The 19,779-nt window shown below is 33.2% G+C and overlaps 3 protein-coding genes across 3 annotated transcripts in view; 2 read left to right on the forward strand and 1 right to left on the reverse strand.

Moving 5' to 3' along the window:
- The first annotated feature begins 5,170 nt into the window (after nt 1–5,170).
- On the forward strand, nt 5,171–10,039 carry LOC102581139 (RNA exonuclease 4). Its single transcript, XM_006358898.2, has 9 exons — nt 5,171–5,304; nt 5,380–5,452; nt 5,526–5,604; nt 6,705–6,789; nt 7,266–7,374; nt 8,681–8,769; nt 8,843–8,907; nt 9,023–9,101; nt 9,359–10,039. The coding sequence occupies exons 1-9, from the start codon at nt 5,236–5,238 to the stop codon at nt 9,509–9,511; spliced, it is 801 nt and encodes a 266-aa protein (XP_006358960.1). The 5' UTR covers nt 5,171–5,235; the 3' UTR covers nt 9,512–10,039.
- A 229-nt stretch (nt 10,040–10,268) lies between these two features.
- Nucleotides 10,269–12,530, reverse strand: LOC102581472 (subtilisin-like protease SBT1.7). Its single transcript, XM_006358899.2, has one exon. It carries the CDS (start codon nt 12,528–12,530, stop codon nt 10,293–10,295), a length of 2,238 nt encoding a protein of 745 aa, XP_006358961.1. The 3' UTR covers nt 10,269–10,292.
- A 1,715-nt stretch (nt 12,531–14,245) lies between these two features.
- LOC102581800 (reticulon-4-interacting protein 1, mitochondrial) overlaps nt 14,246–19,779 on the forward strand; it is an 8,360-nt gene continuing 2,826 nt past the window's right edge. The window contains exons 1-6 of the mRNA XM_006358900.2: nt 14,246–14,625; nt 16,067–16,294; nt 16,615–16,688; nt 18,483–18,642; nt 18,788–18,907; nt 19,019–19,127. Coding sequence (XP_006358962.1) covers nt 14,395–14,625; nt 16,067–16,294; nt 16,615–16,688; nt 18,483–18,642; nt 18,788–18,907; nt 19,019–19,127 — 922 coding nt within the window. The 5' untranslated portion in view covers nt 14,246–14,394. The remainder of the gene's footprint in view (nt 14,626–16,066; nt 16,295–16,614; nt 16,689–18,482; nt 18,643–18,787; nt 18,908–19,018; nt 19,128–19,779) is intronic.

Consider the following 19,779-nt stretch of genomic DNA (forward strand, 5'->3'; position numbering starts at 1 on the left):
CCTTTTAAAATGTCTTTCAGATATTTTAAGTTGTTAATTATTATTATTTATAATACATTTTTGGCAATATTAAAATGATATGTGTTATTTTAAATATTTTAAAGCTTATAATAAATATAATATATAATATTCAAGAAACTTCCTTTTAAAAGTCCCACAAGTATAATATATAGTATTGAAGATTGGGAAAAGTCCCAATCTTGAATATTATATATTATATTTGGGCCTAAACTCTCTTTTATAATATAGTAGAACTATTGTTTGAGATAAACTAAATGAGTGATGAAATATTCACATAATATGAATATGTTGATATAATACTAACGATATTGACCAACAAACAACTCAATTAAATATAATACTCTATCACTCATATTTAATTTTACTTTTTTTATTGAACTAAGTTCAATCAATTAATGTTGTATTTTTTTAGTATAACTTTGTGATAACATATTATATATAACAAATAAAAAAGAAAAGTAAGACAAACTGATTAAAATATAAAAGTATTGAATTTATAAAAATACCTTCAACTAGTAATACACATATCGATGAATAGATATCTACTTTTACACACTTTTATATATATATATATATATATATATATACTAGTAATGTATATGATAAATATATAAATAGAATTTTTGTTGCTATAATATAAACAGACTTGCAAGGTTGGACAACGTGAGAGTTAAGAGGATGTTTTCCCAAACGACAAAAAAATACACACTTTGCTATGTGAATTAAACAACTTCCCAAAAAATTTTGCCCCACTTTAACGTTATAATTAATTAATGGAAAAATATAATCATTTATCTTTTATTTTTTTTTATTTGATAGTGATATTAGAATTTGATTAGATTTGAATCTTGATTAAATATTTTTAATGAAAACTATTATATATTCAAATATTCAATAATCGAATTCAAAATCTAATTAATAAAGTAATATCTGTCATTCCATCACAATATTTTGTAGTTCTCGATTATATTACTTTGTGTTATCTAGTACTGTGCAGCATCTTCATTATATATTCAAACATTTTGATTTTTCCGATTTTAACGTAAAAAATCTACATTTTGTTAATTATTTGATTATCATGTTTTTTTAATACATATTACTTTTTTTATCATTTAAGTAATAAAAAACTAAATATGATGAAATTATTGAAATTAGCAGTAATTTCTTAAATATTGTGTCCAGGATAAAAATATCATTCATTTAAAAAGTATTAGGATTAATTCCCAGGAAAGAAAATATCACAGTATACTAGGCTTTTTAATTCCTTAAGAGGTTCGACTCAATGCTTTATTTTTATCCTAGTTGATCTTAATTCACATTAGAAGTGAATATGCATATGTTATTTTGTGATGTTTTTATTTTATAAATACTTAGTTCTTGGATTCAAATTTCAAAGAAAATAAAATATACATGATAATTTCTTTCTCCATATATTCATTTTTTGGTGATGAAGTTATTCAATATTTGTATTAATGAAGATAGTAAATATTCAATAAATCAATTAAATGTGTGCAAATTGACCTAGGCATCCTCTAAGATGCAATAAATAAATGTCAATTTTACTGCATGTCCTTTGAATATAATAAATTTAACATTTTAAAATATTTATTATTAATTATAAAGATAAAAAATTAAATAATAAAATTAGTCTTAATATTTTAAATTGAAAAAAAATAATGTATTTTTAATATAATAAATGAATAAAAGTAGACTGAGGGAATAACAAATATTCTATAGAATCATTTTTAATTATGCTCAAACTAATATATTGTCTTGTTTTTTAATTTCTAATTATTATTTTTTGAGAAGATACCTTTTCTATTCTGATGGTTCAAAATAAGAATATTCCCAAAAATCACATGAGCCATTAGCGAGTAGCGCAAGACATCGGCCCTACTTTTGTGCGTCAGAAACCAATATGCACACACTTCATCTCAACTAAGTTTTTACCGATACGAGATACGAGTTATGGTAGGGTGATTGTGATTTTAAAAATATTTTTAATTAAATATTTTGGGTTTGACTTAAGAGTAACGTCAGTTAGAGGTGATCAAATTCATTTGAATCCTTTTCGACGGAAAATTATATCTTTTATACATGATTTAAATTATTTTTATTTATATATGATAAATGTTGAATCTCCGACCTTTTTGTGCGCAATTCTTCATATTTTGATTATTTTTCTTGGTGAAAATTTTGATCCTGCTACTGTTTCAAGTTATGTGGGATAAATTTCATTAAGAACATTGCCTTCCAAAACATGTCTTGAAATATGCATGAATTCAATTAATCAACCTTCAATATAAATAGTGAATGCAGAAGAAAAAAAATCAAACATAAATTCAGAATAAGTTTGGCACTATCTGTTATATCATGTTATAACCAATAATAATTTTAACGAATTTCAATACATTCTTTTTTTTATCCTTTCAGCGAGTTCAAAATTTCCGATAGTAATGATGATTTCTTGTTGATCAACTTTTTTGTCAATTAAGGTTTATATATGTATTACTATATTTTATGGAAATAAAGATATCTTAAAATCCAACAATATTTTAATTTATTGGTTAAATTGTAATTTCTTGTTGATCAACTTTTCTTCAATTAGATTTATGTAAGTATGTATGCATTATATATATTTTATGAAAATAAAGATATCTTAAACTCAATAATATTTTAATTTATTAGTTAAATTGTCATCAATATAAAATCAAATTGAAAAATCATTAAATTTACACTTAATAATCATAGCGTCAAACAAGTCAATTGTGGAGTATTAATATTTAATTGATTTTGATTGGTATGTTTCTCCTATATTTTCTTTAATTTAACTATAATCTATCACATACTCCCTCCGTTTCACAAAAAATGACCTGGTTTGACTTGGCACGGAGTTTAAGTAAATAAAGAAGACTTTTGAATCTTGTGGTCCTAAATTAAAGTTATGTCAAATGTACAAAATTGCCCTTAATCTTGTGGTCTTAAACATGCCACGTGGAAAGCAAAAAGTAAAATGTTACCAAAAAAGGAAAGAGGTCATTCTTTTTAAACTGACTAAAAAGGAAAGGAGGTCATTCTTTGTGAAACGGATGGAGTACTAGACTGTTGATTTTAGTCTATAGTTTTGATATATGGGCTTCTTACTGATGGGCCTATGTCACTTTATGGGTAATGGCCTTTATTTCCTGTGGCCATTCGGTATGCGGAATGGGATAGACAACAATATACATGAAATTATTATTTTATCGCGTCTTCTCTATGGGATTACTATCCCACTATTTTCGTACAATTGGTGGGATAAAATAATGTTGGAAGCAATTAATACTGTAACCAAACATGGAATAAAGTTAATCTCAAATTCTATTCGACTTTTGAGATTATTATTCTGATCTTAGGTACTAAACGATAAATAATTATGTGTATCGTACTACTGAATATTGAATGATGCTAATTTCCCATATCGACTACCAAAATCGATTATATTTATGATATTTTACTCTCAAATACCAAATTACTGAATTTCTCAGCTCGACTAGGTAATTCAATTTTTGGTAATTTATGTGACATCCCTAATCTCACCTATCTTGCTCACATACTACCCTATTTTCACTTTGACCAGTAGTAAGATGCTCATAATTTTACTATATATTTTAATCTCTTCGTTTCAATTTACGCTACATACTTTTTTTCAGAAAGAATGACAACCTTCTAAATTTGGAAAGGATTAGCATTTATAACACCGTGTATGTTATTGCATGTTCAAGGTCACAAGTTTCAAAAACCTTATAGTTACACAAAATGTTATGACTTTTATACCATAAGTTTCAAAAATGTTCATCTCTTTCTAAACTTCGTGCTAACTCAAACTATGTCACGTGAGTGCTAACTCAAACTATGTCACGTGAATTGAAAAGGAGTAGAGTGAATGAAATAGAGGCACATAACAGAGTTACTAAGTTCAAAACCAATTATCTGTACACAGAAATATGCTCAAAATTCTAGTATAGCATAAAATTTCACATCACATCCCTTGGGAAGCGGTGCGGCTCTTCCCAGGACCCTGCTAACGCGGCATCATGCTAACGCGGGATGCTTGCCTGTCATTTTACTTATCTTGCTCACTAAACTGTATTTCACTTAGTAAAATATTCATAATTCTAAAATCCTACACTTCAATTATCTTGATCATATACACCACAAAAACTAGAGCTATTGCACTGAATCTTGAAGTACAAAGATCATTTTTTTATAACACAAGATTGTACATTGGCTAACAACTAGAACTATATAGCATATAGTTTCTTATACTGATCTTCAAGGATCTCTGATTCTGACACGATTGATACGGACCGTGACAACATCTTGCTACTCCGAGCTGATTTCATCTGACTTCTCAAATTCGAAAACTCAATCTGATGCATAACTATTCAGTAACACAGTGTACCTAGTGTCGCGATCATGATAAAAATTACTGCACTTGCCATCCATCTTTCCTCTTTACCTATAACGATATGACAGTGCAAGAAACGCTATGAAGACAAATACACAAGCCAACCACATTAGCTTGTTGATAATCACCATCATTTACTTTTTGGCTCGTCTTTCAGCAACCACGATTGATGCATGTTTGAACGACTACGACAATTAATGATATGAAGAGTGCAATAGAGTCGAAGATGAAGAAAATGCCAAAAATGGGTTGAGGAGCAATCCTTCCTTCTCCTATTGAGTATTGAGTATCCCGGAGGAACCTCCTTAGGATTATCGATATTATCCGCCGAAAGGGTACATGCAATTAATCTATTTTAATTGATAAAATGAGATTAAGAAAAAAAATTATTTCCTATATTTTTATTTGTTAAAGTGATTTTAAAAGAAATAAAACAAGTATAGGGTCCATTAATAATATTTTAATGAGAAAGAAGATATGTTTTAAAAGAAAAGAAATCATATGTTTTTTTTGGAAAAGGGTATTTTTGACCCATTTAGTAACTATATGAACATTTATGAATAAAGTATTGACGACAAGAATATTTTTGAGCCAAACTATAAGAAAAAAACATTTTTTTCCATTTCACATACTATTTTATTTTAGTTTTTATTAAAAAAGCTTATAATAATTTTATTATTATTAAAAAGAATTGGGCCTTTCAAATTTTTGGGATGTCTCATTTTTAAAGGGCATTGAATTTGAGCCGCCGGAGGAAGACAAAAATGGCGGATCAATTGAAAAACTCTAAGAAACAGTTTCAGCTAAACCCCAACTGGGCTCAGCTCCGTGAAGTATTCACTCTCTCTCTAACTAATTTTATTTTGTAATTTATCTCCGATTATGCACTCAATTTCTTTGCTCTGCAGCAACTCAGCAGCAATGGCTTCCAAAAACAACGGTCAAATCCTTCAGAAACAGAAAATCCTAACTCAATATTAGGTATAACGCATTTTTTTAGTTTTTTGTTTTTTTGGTTCTTAGTGTGTTGAAGTTTTTTTGGTTGCTATCGTAGGAAAGCGCAAAAGCAGGTCCAGTGATGACTCCGGTGATGCTCCGCCTAATCCTCTTATTCCAACTTCATCAGATTCAAGGTGAGTTTTAAAAAGGTCTTTTTTTTTTGGGCGGCTGCTGCACATGATTCATTATTTGCTTAGATACACCTTTTATGAAAGATTATAAAAAACTTGTTTAACTAGGATTTTTATCTACAGCAGCTTAGTATGTGTACTCTAAATCAAGTTACAATAGATAGTAACTGAAATTGTAGGAACAAGAACCTACAACAGCAATGCTACAATTACTAGTACGGAAGGATAAGTGAAACCTATGATGCTCGTACTCTTTAAAAATGTTAACGGGTGTGTGTTGGATTCTCCAAAGTAGTGTATTTTTGGAGAATTCAACACGGGTGCAGCATCAAAAGTGAAGAGTCTGCCTAACTTCGAGTGAGACTCTACTCAACTACCTACCCAACTTTCTATTCTAATCTGCATCCTCCATAATCTTCTATATTCTATATGAGGTTATGCCATCGTTAAGCTAAAGCTGCACCATGTCCTATTTAATCATCTTTTCCTCAATACTTTTTTGGCCTACCACCTACCTCTACCTCTCCTGAAACCATCCATAAAGCCAACCTCTCACACCTTCGCATTGAGACATCCGTGCATCTTCTCTTCATATGTCCGAACCATCTTAGACTTGCCTCCTATATCTTGTCCTCCTCCACCAAGGCCGCTCCCACCTTGTTCTGGATATCTTCATTTCTAATCTTATCTCTCCTTGTGTGCCTGCATATCCATTTTTTCAATTTCCATCTTCTGAACGTGCGGGTTCTTGATTGACCTACACTTTGCTCCTTACAACACAGTCGGTCTAACCACCACTTTGTAGAACTTGCCTTTAATTTCTTGGTGGCATATTTTTGTCACACAAGACTCCGGAAAAGTTTATTTTCAAAAAGTTATGAAATGATAATTAAAACTAAATTTCTATGTTATTTTAATATTTGCAGGAAATTAGAAAGATTTTATTTTTAACTGGTCACACATTAAAATACAATCGAAATCTCACTTTTCTATTCTTATTTAAAGCCTCCTCAAGTTCAAGTGTGATTGAGTATTTTTTTTTATTATTAATTGAGTAATTATTTTTTTACTGTTCAGCAATTTAATCGTTAGCTCCATGACAGTGTTACAGATGTGATAGGGATGGATTGTGAAATGGTTGGCGTAAGCTCTGTGGGAAACAGAAGTGCTCTTGGGCGAGTCACACTGGTATTCAGTCTTACCTTCTCATTTACTTAAATACCAGTGATTTAAAAATATATGTTACTTCACTACATTTGACAAATGGTTTTACTAGCAATTGTTTCAGTTGCTTCCCCAGTTTAACTTGATGCTTTTGATTATTAGTTACAAGCTTCTACTGCACTACGATTTTCATAACTAAGCTGTTTATATCCTATAATAAGTTCTCTTCTAGCTGGTCTTTTGCCTTCTGAGCATATGCCACACACAGAATTATAAATTATTCTATGTTCTTCTGGGTGCATGTGAACTTATAGTTCACTAATTATTGATGTTGCTATGTTAAAGCTTCTTGTTGTTTCCCTATAAAACATAAATTGCCTTATTTTGATTATCCGGGTACAGTCCATTAGTTCTTCTGTGTATTTGAACCTACAATTTTCTTGTAAGCTTGTTTGTTCGTCTTATACATGAACAGTTAAATGCAAACCAGTTTATTGCAGGTCAACCAATGGGGAAATGTGATATATGACGAATATGTTCGTCCAGTTGAACGTGTTGTTGACTTCCGCACCAAAATCAGTGGAATTAGACCTCAGCACTTAAAGAAAGGTTGGTTTCACTTCACCCCTTACATTTGAAAAGATACCAACAGAAGGAGAAGGTTTTAGTCTGGTCTCTTGAAAGAATAATGACTACAAAAAAACTATTCTTGCTGAAGAAGCAGAAAATTGAAAAACATTCTTTTATTATACTTTAGCATGTGAAGTTGAGTCATCTGAGAAGCAGTGTGGTGTTACTTTAGCACGTTAAGTTGCAGCTGTTCTAGAAGCATTGTGGAATTTTCTCTCTCCTATTCTTCTAATTTTGATGCTTAAAGTTTTTCCATCTGGACTGCGAAATGAATGTATTATCACGTGTAGTCAGAACGGAAATTTTAGCTCTTTTAAGAATGCTGACATGAGAAATTCCCATCAGCCATCACAGTGCTCATAGATCATCAACATATTTTAGTAGGTGTTTGTCCATGTTTCATTGTGAAAATAAAAAAAGTAGTCTAAAGTTACCAGTTTCAAAAAAAAAAAAAAGTAGTCTTTTGTTTTCAAAATGAAAAATGATATTTAGAAATTAGAGTTGTGTTTGTCCATAAAATAAGTTAGAGTTGTTTTGAATTTTTGTGAGTAATTTTGAGTGACAAAAGCGAAATTGTTGATTTTGGAATTTTTGAAAATTCTTGAAAAAAGTAAAGAGAATTTACCAGAATTTTATGGCCAAACATGTTTCTTGGAGTGGAAAAAAGTGAAATAATTTCATGGCCAAACGCCTTAGAATTTGATGTTATGGAATTTTAACTAATTACTATAAAAGATTTTGAGTCCATCTCACTTTCCTGAAAGAGAGTTCAATGGCTCGTGCACATTCAAGCTACAGAGGTTTGTCCAGAATGCATGAAAGGAAGTTGGGCTAAATACCCTGAGGGATTCAATATAAGTTTAAAATAAGTAGGGCCTGTGTCCAATGTCCATCAATCTCTAACTGAATAAAGTAGAATAGATAAAACCTTATCTCTTACTAAAGGATAAGTTTGTCTCCATTTCTTTCTGATTAAAAGATTTGTATATAAGAAAATTATATTGCAATCTTTGTTGGACAACATCACTAGTTAAATGGTTCAAAGTTGAATAGGCTGTCAGTTTATCTCTAATCTGAAGGTTTATATTTTCAATTTGGATTAATTGTTTTTAGCAGTCAGTTTGAAGTTTGACCCAGTGTTAGTTTGACTTTGATCTGGACAAGTATTTATGGACAGAGTAATTCCATTTTTTTGATACTTTCTGCAAGTTATATGCTCAAAGCAATATCTAAAACATTTTGTTTGGTTTGCCCAAGTAATGTGCTCTTCTGATGTCATCTGCAGCGAAAGATTTTCGTGTCGTTCAGAAGGAGGTGGCAGAACTAATAAAGGGACGGATTCTTGTTGGCCATGCTCTGCGAAATGATTTTAAGGTAACTGTGCACCTTCTCAGACTTTGCATCTAGAGTACTTTCTATGACTAAATGGGAAATGTTTCCTGTACAGGCCTTGTTATTAGGCCATCAAAAGCAGGATATTCGTGATACTTCTGAATATAAACATTTTCTAAGGTAATCTTCTACCCCACTTCCCCACCAAAAAAGAAATTCTTGATTACTTGTAACTTTCAGCTACTAGCTTGTATTTTGGCTGCAATATGATGCTGACATTGGGCTGATAAATTAGGGAAGGACGCAGTCGTGCACTACGGAACCTTGCTACTGAAGTCCTTGGAGTGGAGATACAAAATGGAGAGCATTGCCCAGTTAGTTCTATGCTTTTTAATGACTTTATTGTGCTCTTTTACTTTCGTTTCATGTAGTTTCTCATTCTAATTAGTGGAATCCTTATTGTATGTGCTTTAGTATACTGTTATGGACCTCCAAGTATTACCTTGTGTTTGAGTTTGGCTTTACAGACTGAATCTAAAAAAGACTTCAATCTTGTAGCAGCATGTCAGTTTATCATCCTAGGTCCATATCCTAGCGAATTCTAACTTGTATCCATCTGCATATTTTACAGATAGAAGATGCCCGTGCTGCTATGATGCTTTACCTAAAGCACAGAAAAGAATGGGAAAAGAGCATCAAGGACTTTGCAAGACTGAAGGAGAAACAGAAAAAGCGTAAACCAAAGAAAAAAAAGAGAAGTTTGAGAAGACCTGCGCCTGAATAATGCTTCCTAATGAGAGATGATCACTCTAGTTTATCTCGTTGCTCGTTACATGTATCAAATTACTGACTAGGGTGGAGCAGACAGAGAACTGACTAAACATGGTAAATGGTTGTTGTGGATGTGAAATGCTCAAAGGAAGAATTATAATTAGATCCTCTCTCTCTCACTATCATAGCCGGCCAGAACTTTGTGCTCGCCAGACCTTATTATTCAGTTTCAAGAATCATGACATGGATCCACCCAAGACTGGTTCTGCTAGTGAAAGGAGGAACATATCATCTCTTTAGTCTTTTGTACTAGATTCATATATCCTAAGCCTTCCTGTTGGCGCTTTTCTAGAGTTGTGATTACAATTTTGGATTTTTTTGCTCACAACATTCCCCAGGTGGGCTTTTATTTGATTTTGATTGAAGTTTTTGCTACAGAAGAGCTTGTATCTTGTCAAAAAAAATATTGGACTAAGGAGTTACTGTGATGGTAGTTCAAAAGTGGTGATGGTCTACTTAATGAAATTGCTGATCATTGTTATATCTCCGCTTCTTTGCTATAGTTGATCTTATGCTTGCTAATTGCTATACCAAAAAAATCATCAGACAATTATTTAAGAAGTATGTGGTAATAATTTCACATTGATAATATATCTGTCTTCTTATTCTTTTGTTCAATTATAACTATTGAATAATTTCATATTGAATAGGTTTCCTTCTGTGTCCTTAAATATCATCAAAGGAATAAGAAGACAATTATTTAACACCATACAAGATTTATATCAATTTTTTTCCTAAAAGATTCGGGTCAACAAAGCTGCAATTGGACTCCTAACAGAGTACTTGGTAGATTTCCATTTCAAGAATCCTTCAACATCAACAGTGCCTGATGAACGATAAACTATTTGAGTAAACGTTACTTGGTATGACATCTTCTGCTTTAGTTCCGCGAACTTCAGAACTGAAGGCTCAACTTTAACATCAACACCTGGTGGTGAAACAACATCCACAGTGTAAGATGATTTAGCTTCACCAACATTTGTAACTGTCCTCGTGTATGTCTGAGGAGTTGATCCAAGTATAATAGAAAACGAAGGATAATTTAGTTGTCCTTGTTGAATACTTCCTACCTCTGAGCAATTGATCTTTCGTTGCACAATAACTCCAACCTCCCGGTTTGTATAGTTCAAACCACATAAATAAGGTACGTAGTCATTTGGTTTGATATCATAAACAAGTCCTGGATCATTTGCTTTAGATGGATTTACATGACCAGAACCAATGGCAAAAAGGTTAGCTGGTTCATGATTTTCATCTTGGATGGTCTTTTCCCCCAAATTCACAGTATCCGCGGTTGTCATAATTGCAGACTTAATCATTGATGGAGACCAGTTTGGATGGGAACTTTTGAGCAATGCTGCTACTCCACTTAGGTGTGGGCAAGACATTGAGGTGCCAGATATAATGTTGAATGTAGGTTTTGGTTCGGTATTGTTCTCTACAGAGGTAGGCCATGCTGCAAGGATATTAACTCCAGGGCCTATAATATCAGGCTTTAGAATGCCAGGGGTTGCTCTGCTAGGACCGCGAGAAGAGAAAGAAGCAATGACTGGAGTATTTTTGTCTCCGATTATAGTCCCTTGGAATGTTATGGTGGCTAAAGGATTTGATGTTGAATTTATATATGCAAGAATTTTTTGACCATCTACATAAGTAACATCGGTAGCTGGGAGTACATGTGCATCAGCTGATGTTGTAAAACCATCTTGCATACGATTCATTAGTATCATCGCGATACCACCTGCAGCTTTCACTGCTTGACCTTTGTCTACTCTTGTTACTCCACCACCAACTTCACACAAAACAATCTTACCTGTGAAATCTGTTTGGTTCAGTGACGTTGTGCTGCAGTAAGGATCGTTAATGTCACTTTGATTTGAACCACCAGCATAAACAAGAGGATACAAATGAGAAGAGAAATTCTTTGGTTGAAAAGCTGATTCGCCTTGAAACATTTCCTTGTTTCCGAGTACTGCAGTAGCCTTGATATTCCTATCAAGGGTACTTGCACCAACAGTGAGAATCCACGGGGCTTCATTTGTGACAGATTCAGGAGTTGGACCTCTGTTACCTGCAGAGCAGCTAACAAAAATCCCCTGCTCCATTGCACTATATGCCCCTAGTGCAATTGCATCATCGTGAAAAGATTTAGTACTTCCACCAAGCGAGAGGGAGAGGATATCGACTCCATCTTCAATTGCAACATCCATCGCAGCCAATATATCACTCTCCGAGCAACCAACACTAGTACATACCCTATAAATAGCTAAGTGTGCAAGAGGTGCAACACCAACCGCTGTGCCATTAGCATTTCCATAAACATTAGCATTCTTCACATAACTTCCAGCAGCAGTACTCGCGGTGTGAGTACCATGACCATCATCATCCCATGTTGTACCTTTCCCAAAGCTAAAAGACCGCGCTCCAATCAACTTGTTGTTACAAATAGAAGAATTGAACTCACACTTTCCCTTCCATTTAGCAGGAGGAGGAGGCATTCCTTCATCGTTAAACGAAGGATGATCATGAGCAATACCAGTATCCAATACACCTATGATCACACCTTTTCCATAGTTAGAATCTCTCCAAAATCCCATATTTTGTTGCAAACCAAGAAAACTCGGAGTATGAGTAGTGTGCAAAGACAACACCCTTTGAGGTCGCGCTGAAATGAATCCTTCTTTTTTCTCCATTTCTTTCAATTCTTCGTCTGATAATTTAACTGCAAAACCTTTAATTACATTGTGGTACGCGTAAACCATACGCGTATCTTCAATCGAATTGGCTATAGTTGTTGGCAAAAATGAATGGTACCAACTATCTAAATCCATTGTTGATGTCCTATGAGTAGAAATTTGACTATTTGGAGATTCAACTTGAACAATGTAAGTTTCCAAATTAGTGGCCATGGTTGAAAATAAAGAATTAAAGAATATGAAGAGTAAAAAAGGGATTCTAATTAGAAATTCCATTTTTGATCAAGAATTGATGATTTTTGTAAATATTATGTATGAACTAAGAAAAAAATTTGTTGATGGAGTTTGATTTTTTTTAGCTAGTATATATAGTGTTTGGCATTTTAATTAACGCGGTAAATCCATCATCATATAATTTTAATTGGTCAATTAATGAAACATTCTTAGCAAATTAAACATCATTAATTAAAGTTAAATGGAAGAAGTCTTCTATAGAAATAATATAGTATCTATATATTACCAGGGTATGCTTCTTTTGAACAGCTCAAAATTAGAGGGAAGACAAATTATATGAATTAGTAGTAGTCTAATTGGATTTTCTTAGAGAAACTACATGTCATTTCTTGTTTTGATTTATAATGTATCTTTATTTAGCATTTTTTTGAATTTGTTTGTCATACATGACCATTTCTTTGAGACTATCGGCTCTAAGGGTATATTTGGTATGGAAGAAAATGTTTTTCTCGAAAAAATGTGATTTTCTTGTGTTTGGTGAGTAAGTAGAAAATATTGACGGGAACATGTGGGGACGACGGCTATGGAGGGTGGGGGGAGTATGTTCCCGAAGACATTTTTATCATTTTTAAAGAACACGTGTTCAGCACAGACAAAAAATATTAGGTGATTCTTTCCATCTGTCCTAGCCTTGGTGGTCAGAGTTACTATATACCTATTAGGATGTTACTTGTGGAAGGTGATAGATATCCCGTGAAATTAATCGATGTGCATGAATGTTGGCCTGGACACCACGATCATAAAATAAAACATGTTTTTCTACTAAAAATAAATATTCTCTGAAAAAAAGTTGACCAATTAAACATGAGAGAATTAGTAAAACATTTTTTATTTTCCTCCCTACCAAATACACCCTTAAATGCCTTGTTTGATTTCTTTTGATTATTATATTATAAGAGTATTTGACATAATTTGAACATAAGTGTTATTATTATGAACTAATGTATGTTGAATTATTTAAAAATCTAAGTAGTTATAGTTAGACTTTTATCCTTTTCATTCTTGTTGGTCGTATGAGGTTGGCGGAGTAGTAACATTGACATTTGGAGTTAAAAAACTAACCTTTACTAAATTAGTTGATAAACTACGAAATCAACTTGAAAATACACAGAAAAATACTTCGATCATCAGTAGAAATGTATATGCAAATGGAGAAAACGAGATGAAAAGGATGAATTTTGGGTTTCTTACGTTTTTAGGAGGGAAATGGAGAAAAACCAAGAATTAGGGGTTGAAGTGGGTGGGGGACCCGCACGTGGAATCACTTGATACAATTTATTTGGTTTATGTGGACAGGTCAGCGTGTGTAGTAAATATTCAAGGGGTGATAGGATACCCGTGAAGTTGGAGTGTATAGTTGGAATTTCGGGTATATGTTGGGAGGTTTTTAGACCATTTTCTCTTAGAAAAACACACAAAGAGAACGATTCATATAAATTGACAAAGATTAAAAAATAATTACAAGGCTTATTCATATAAAATTGAAATATAACTCTTAAGTTAGTAATCAAATTAAAAGTTTAAGCCATACGCATTTTCAACCACCTTATTTTTAATTAGAAATTTTGAATTCTAACCATGTTCGGTGTTAGGAAGCGTTTTATTTCTAATATGAAATTTTCGGAAAAAGAAAAAGAAATAAAAAGACAAATAAGCCCCTAGGTTGCAATACTTGCACTTTTGAGAAGCAGCCACGGTGCCAATATTTGTCTCTGCGGATAAAATAGCAGACACGTTCGCTTCACTCTCCCCTTTTTTGCATGTACACTCTTTTACTGAACATTGAACAATATGCATCCATTTTCCCCAAATCACTGAATTTGCTGCTCAATTTCTTTGCAAAACAATGATCCGATTGATATCTCGGAGGATTGAGATTGGTACTGGTGATGGAGGAATTTCGAATTTAGGTTTTGACAAAAGAGGTATTGTTACGAGCTGTAGAGCTGTGTTGTTGCCGCGATTTGGTGGACCGGAGGTGCTTGAGTTTCGTGACAATGTAGCTGTTCCTGATCTAAAACCTAATCAAGTGCTTGTTCGTGCTCGTGCTGTTTCAATCAATCCACTTGATACCAGAGTTAGTTCGATTTTTTTATTTTCCAATTTCATTTGTTTATTCTGATTGGTTGGAAATGTAGAGCGAAATCGACCTGTAGTATAATTTCGTGTTGGTATATGGAACTTATGTGTTTTTCAGTTGAGAAATCGACTTGTCTCGTTGGGATAATTATATGAATTCTATCTAATTTAGACTATTTTTATGTTGGCTGTCATTTGTCTCAACCTACAGTTAGTTCAATTGTTATTTGAGTGAATGGTCAAAAACACACCTAAAATATTGAGTTTTTCTGAGTTTCATAACTATCACCAAATGTTTATTGAAACACACCTCAGTAATCCGTTGTTCACTTTTTCTATTTGAAATATCACCATCTTTCAGGTAGGAAAAGTGAACAATTGATAATTGAGGTGTGTTATAATAAACATTTGGTAATAGTTCAAGTAGGGAACTCACACGCCTAATAGTTCAAGTATGAAACTCAGAAAGTCGAAATTTTGACCCTTCTGATTAGAAATGTTGCCTAATTGACCTATAGTACAATTCTTTGGTTGTAATTGAAACTCAGTGTGTTTTTCAGTAGATATGTTTAATCCGTTATACCTCAATTTCTGTCTGGTTAGGATGATTATATGAATCATCTCTTATTTAGACTATTTTTTGTGCTGGCTGTCATTTCTGCTTTATTTTGCATAGGACCAACTATACTTTTGAGAAACTTAAATAGGTGGAGTTGTCTGACAATCTCAGAAAATTCAGGCGTGTCCATACAATGTGCTTGAGGTTGAAGGTGAATAGAGGAAAAGGGGATATGTGAGAAAATTGTTCAAGTTAGGGAAAAGTTTTATGCCTTTAAGACCTAGCAATCTATGGTTTTCATTTCTTTCTTCCTTTTGTTCTTCTCTGAGAAAGCATAGAGACTTCCATTTTAGAGAATTCTTGAAGAAATGATCTCTTAAACATAGTGGAGCATCTTTGATCTATGTTATTGATCCCTTTATTTCTTTGTTTATGCTCCACATGGCAGTTGTTGAATAAGTAAACCGCTTCTTAAAGTTGATTATGAACAAAGATTTTTCTGATCATTCATTTATTAATAAAAATGAAGGTATAAGAACTTGTTAAGTGAAAACCATACTTCTGGATGAATACAGTATTACTGTGAAGGGAATGCAATGCAGATAACATCTAAAATAAAATGTGTTATATTTTTTTTCTCTTTTTTTACAATGGAGGAATTTTTTATACGTGCGTCAATTCAATGTGGATACGATATTAGTTTGACGGATACAAATTTTTCTTATTATACTATTAGGAACTGATAATAGTTATAAAGCTCGTGCAAATGTTTCCTCTAAATCCATTGGACTTATTTGTTCCTGGGAAGCTATGCCATAGAAATTGTGATCCTCACATTATTTTGCATTGAGCATTTAGTAGATGCTTTAATATGTTTCAGATGCGATCAGGATATGGACGTTCAATTTTCGAACCACTTCTACCATTGATTTTGGGCCGAGATATAAGTGGTGAAGTTGCAGCTGTTGGAAATTCTGTCAAGTCACTTACAGTTGGGCAGGAGGTATTTGGTGCTCTGCATCCAACCGCTGTGAGGGGTACTTATACTGACTATGCTATTCTTGCGGAGGATGAACTTGCTCCAAAGCCGGGATCACTTTCACATGCGGTATGTTTTCTGTTTGGTTACATTTAGTCAGACCAACTTCCTAAGAATACTTTTCTGCTCTTAATAATTTTTCTGGCTATTTGCAATCAATTATAAAATCAGCGTCTATCTTGTTTCCTACTCCTTATACTGTTATGTTACTTTTATTAGATGCCCTCCCCACCCCTCAGCCTGCTGATTAAGTTATCAATTTCTGAAATTCATTGTTGGTGGATTAATATCCCTGTCAATTTTCACACTTGTTATCTGCATCCTGTCACATCACATATCTTGTTTTTTTACTACTTTAGCATTCTAAGGTTCTATATGTTGTTCTGCAGGAAGCCAGTGCTATCCCTTTTGCTGCGCTAACTGCTTGGCGTGCGCTAAAAAGTACTGCCAGAATAAGAGAGGGGTATGTTTTTATCAGATAGGTTAAATTTTTTCATCAGTGAAACATTTTCTCTTTCTCCCTCTCTTATCATCCTTTGTGAAGGAGAGGCAGGATGGAAATAGTAGTCTGTACTTCTACATTCAGTACTGGAGATGCGCTTTATACGCGCAATGTATGAATCTGAATTCATCAGTTAAACTTGAATAATTACCTCTGAGAAAAAGGAACTGGAAGTTGATGACTCAAGAGGGTTTCGCTATGGCCTATGCAAGTGTTACCATGCCATGAAACTAGTAATTTAAGAAGGTTTTCCTCTGCAACTATATTGCTGAGTCATAAACATTTTCTAAAATTGTTGTGCATTTAAATTCTGAATTTCTGTTTTCTTGGTTTTGGCAGCAGACTATCTCCACTTATAAAGAGGTTAACAGCTTCTAGTAAATTATGATCATTGAACTTTTTAAGCATGGCATGTGAGTGAGAAGTATTTAAAGGGATTGAAATTTTACGACTCTTTAGTGTTTTTCTTTATCAAATTATTTTTTTCCCCTCAGTTTTGGCAAAATACTGAAGTGATCAATAGATAAAGTTATTTACTGGGGGCCTATGACCAACACTATAATCTTTTGAATGTAATTGTGTAATAATGATTCTTCCGTTGGAGCATATATAAACTTTTGTAACTTGGAAGTGCATAAAGAATTAAGTTTCAAGATACATTTATGTCGGCGTAATGGAAAAACATGGAGTTGCTCTAAATTCTAATGCTGCTGAACAAGATTATTTTGTCTAGAGATGAAAATTGGTCAAAAGGATGGCTTTTCCTTTTTCTTTGAGAAACAGGATGTTGATTCATATGGATTGAAAACCTTAGCATATAATACTTGCTATTTATTGCTTATGTATATATAAAAAGATATAGCAGCTTACCTATTTATTGGGGGTGGCTGTTCAGTTCTTAGGTTTTGGATAAGTGTTCACTAAACACCGAACCGAATTAGTTCGGTTTGGTTTGGTGTTTCTAAAACAGTTTTCTCGGTGTGAGTGAGAAATAAAACATCCTTATTTGCTCTTTTTTAAAATTTCATGAACCTGGAAGAATAGATGCTTAAGCTACTCTTTTCTAATATCAACTATGAGTATGATCTTTTTGTTTTTGATCTCTCTTTCTTCATCATCGACCCAATCTATGCACTAGTACTGTGATTTTAACTGTCTTGATGAATGTAGAAATTGCACTATAGATAGGAGTTTTGACAGGGAAAAATTGAGAACACCGTTATTGTGCCTGTCATTTGATACTGGCAACTGGAATACAATTAGAGCCCCATCTTGTCATTGGGAGAACTATGTACCTTCAGGTTTATAGATACCTTGAGGATTCTGAAGGAGGTTAATCATGCTAAGAAGAATAAAAACGAAGAAAACAAGAAGGAAAAAAGAGTTGGTATAAAATTCAGTTCTTCAGTTTACTGAAGAACTGCAACCTTTACACTGGACCCGAAAGACCGAATTTTCGGGGAAAAAATCAAAACTGAACCAAAGAACCGAATTAGTACGGTAGTGTTCGGTTTTTTCGGTATTTATGCCCACCCATACTGTTTATTGTTCACAAGTCATGGCCATCTGAACTCGTTAATCCTATTTGAGAGGTCAAGGCACATTTAGATAGTATTCCAACTGTATCCTTTTACTTCATATTGAGCTCATGATAGTGAATATATGTTGATTGGTAGAGAGATAATATGATGTCTCAAAATGATATCTGTGTTTTGTTTATACTGATATCATTATTTCTCAATCAAATTACTTCAGGCATAGGGTATTGGTCATAGGTGGAGGAGGAGCAGTAGGTTTCTCTGCAATTCAGCTTGCAGTGGCTGCAGACTGCCATGTTTCTACTACGTGTGGAGGAGAGAGTATAAGTCGCATTTTAGCAGCCGGTGCTGAGCAGGCCGTTGACTATACCATTGAGGTGACCTTGCAGTAGTAGTTCACGTGTTTATCCATCATGTTATTTTATTTGAACATGATATGCTTAATTGGTTTTTTTAATGGCGTTATTGGGGTATTCTGCCCTCTGTCCTTTTGCCAGGGTTGACATGTTTGCTTGTTTACAGGATGCTGAAGTAGCACTTAAGGGGCATTTTGATGCTGTCTTGGATACAATTGGTGTGCCAGATACAGAGAGAATGGGTATTAGCCTTTTAAAGAAAGGTGGACACTACATGACGTTACAGGTTAGGACCTGTCTTACCTTCGTAACCGTGAATCTTCTACTATTTTTTCTTATAAATGCCAAAACATTTGCCGTGCGGTCTTAATCAAGATTTCCTGTTCTTTGCTCATAGGGGGAGGCTGCATCGGTGACTGATAGGCACGGACTAGCTATTGGTCTTCCTATGGCAGCAGCCATCTTGCTGAAGAAACAAATCCAATATCGATATTCTCATGGAATAGGTATGAGATCTTCTGAAGTTTCTATGAACTGTTCGGCAGAAATGGTTTTTTCCTGGGTATTTATGAAAATTTTAGAACACCCTTTATCCAAAAACAGAAAGGGAAAAAAGACATGAAATTTTAATTCACCCCTAACAATATGAGATTTTTAAATTTTTTTTTTTCTTCTTTCTCATAAAAATAGATATGTTCTTCCTATATGGCAGTGAATTTCAAAACATAGAAAGCATAACAGGAAAAATAGAACTGTAGGTGAATTCGTAGGTACCATCTCACAATTAGGTGCAACTCCTACAATCAGATTGCTGATTTAGAACCTGTTTGGATTGGCTTATTTTAAGTGCTTTTAAGCACTTTTAGAGTAATTGGGTAAGTTAAAAAAGTGCTTATAAGCACTTAGTTTTAGAGCCCGTTTGGATTGACTTAAAAAAAGTAACTTTTAAAAAGTAACTTTTAAAGTGCTGGAACTTATTTTTAAAATAAGTAGTTATGTGTTTGGATAAAAGTGCTGCAGTTGAAAAAAAAGTTGTTGATGTGTTTGGCAAATAAGTGCTGGTATACACTTTTTTTTATCAAAATGTCTGAAATACCCTTTAAGCTGTTAACATGATAAAAAGTTGATTAATTTAAGGTTTTTATACTTAAAAAAAAA

This window comes from Solanum tuberosum, unplaced genomic scaffold (genome assembly GCF_000226075.1).
Source record: "Solanum tuberosum cultivar DM 1-3 516 R44 unplaced genomic scaffold, SolTub_3.0 scf00283, whole genome shotgun sequence".
NCBI classification, from domain to species: Eukaryota; Viridiplantae; Streptophyta; class Magnoliopsida; order Solanales; family Solanaceae; genus Solanum; species Solanum tuberosum.